The following is a 1,867-nucleotide window of genomic DNA, read 5'->3' on the forward strand; positions in this document are numbered from 1 at the left end:
TATGTATATATATATAATTAAGTTGTGGAATATCCTCTTAAGACCCATTGTACAAGGTACTACTGAATTCATATTCATGGATATTAATAATACTAGTGAGTTTTCTTTTACAGATGATAACAATGGATAATGCAGAAGAGTATGTGGATTTGATGTTTGACTTCTGTATGCATACAGGTATTCAGAAACAAATGGAAGCCTTCCGAGGTAATTTCCCATCCTTTCACTTTGAGCCAGTGAAAATTAAGGAAATTAAGGTGTAGTGCTGTCAGTCACTATACCTGCCCTCCTGTGTTTTAGGTAGTTAGGTCCTGAACACAAAGCACGCTCTATCCTCATTTTGTGCCTGTGGAGTTAGGGGACCTGTTTTTAGCCCTTCCTTCATTTGTTGCCTACATCTGCATTGCATTAGGATGAAGTAAATCATGAAAAGTTCTTCAGGGGAAGATGGGACAAAATATATTAGACTGAATCACTTTTGAAAATAAGAACACAGCTTTGTCTACTTGTATGATACAGAGCTACTAAGCCCTAGGTTGAGTACTTACCAAAATTTGGCTGGTGACTAAATATTCACCAAAATAATAGTGATAAATGTTCTCTTTCATCACATTTGTCATGTTAAGCAGAGATGGCTTTAATTAAAACCATAACACAGTTTTAATTTCAAACTATTCTAGTTTATATAAACATTTATGAACTTTTTCCATCTTTCATTTAATTGATTTGAGGGAAGATAGCTCAGTGACCTCAGCACCTGCCTGGCAAGTGCAGTTGTCCTGAGTTTGATCCTAGATACCTACCCCTAAAATGCCAAGGATAGTTGGTGTGAAATTTGGTTTTTTGTCATCATAACTTATTCGGAAGCTGAGTTATTTTCTCTTTTCTATATGTATAATGTAGATGGATTTAATAAAGTTTTTCCAATGGAGAAATTAAGTTCCTTCAGCCATGAAGAAGTCCAGATGATTCTTTGTGGAAACCAGTCTCCATCCTGGGCAGCAGAGGATATTATCAATTACACTGAACCTAAGCTGGGCTATACACGTGACAGGTATGTTTTGATAATTTTTTTTTTTTTTTTTTTTGGTGGAACCAGGGATTGAACTGAGGTTCTGCTGAGCTATTTCCCCAGCCCTTTTGATAATTTTTTGTTTCGTTATGTCTTGCTAACTTCTTTTTGAAGATATAGAAAATTGTTTATATCCAAAAATCTAATGTCAAATTCTCTAAAGAGCCAGTGAATAATACAGTGGTCCCTCACTTATTGCAGAGGTTACCTTTCAGATATCCCTGCAATAAGTGAAAATCAACAAAGTAACATTACATTTATTTTAGTATTTTTATATATATTTTAAGGCCTTATAAACCCCACTTTTTTTTTAAATTTGGTTGGTTGGTTTATTTATTTATTTATGCAGTATCAGGGATTGAACTCAGGTTGCCAGGCAGGCATTTATTCTACTGAGCTATCTCCCCAGCCCACCCATACTCTTATAAACCAAACACTTTTAAAAACATTTCTAATGTTATTAACCATTTTCTAAATGTGTAAACTTACATAATTTTAACAACATGTGTACAGTACAGTACTGCAAAATCCTGCGATATAGCAAAAAATCTGTGATAAAACTTTGGGTTAATATTTTTGTAAAAATTGCGCAACAATGAGTCTGAAAGTCGAGCCGCAAAATGGCAAGGGACAACTGTATTCATAAAATAAATGAGAAAGCAGGGAAGATGTCTAGACATATATCCTTTGATAATGCTGAGGGTACACAGGAAGAGAGTTGAGTTGTAGCTTGTGTTAACATTCATTTTTATTATTATATTGTAATTGTTCACTATTTTTTTCACTTATTTTTTT

General features: G+C 34.0%; 1 protein-coding gene across 1 annotated transcript in view; it reads left to right on the forward strand.

Annotated features, from left to right (window-relative positions):
- Hectd1 (HECT domain E3 ubiquitin protein ligase 1) overlaps positions 1-1,867 on the forward strand; it is a 118,336-nt gene that overhangs the window by 114,426 nt on the left and 2,043 nt on the right. The window contains exons 39-40 of the mRNA XM_023721837.1: positions 114-207; positions 904-1,054. Of these exons, the coding sequence (XP_023577605.1) occupies positions 114-207; positions 904-1,054 (245 nt within the window). The remainder of the gene's footprint in view (positions 1-113; positions 208-903; positions 1,055-1,867) is intronic.

This window comes from Octodon degus, unplaced genomic scaffold (assembly GCF_000260255.1).
Source record: "Octodon degus isolate 3935 unplaced genomic scaffold, OctDeg1.0 scaffold00086, whole genome shotgun sequence".
In the NCBI taxonomy this organism is placed as follows: domain Eukaryota; kingdom Metazoa; phylum Chordata; class Mammalia; order Rodentia; family Octodontidae; genus Octodon; species Octodon degus.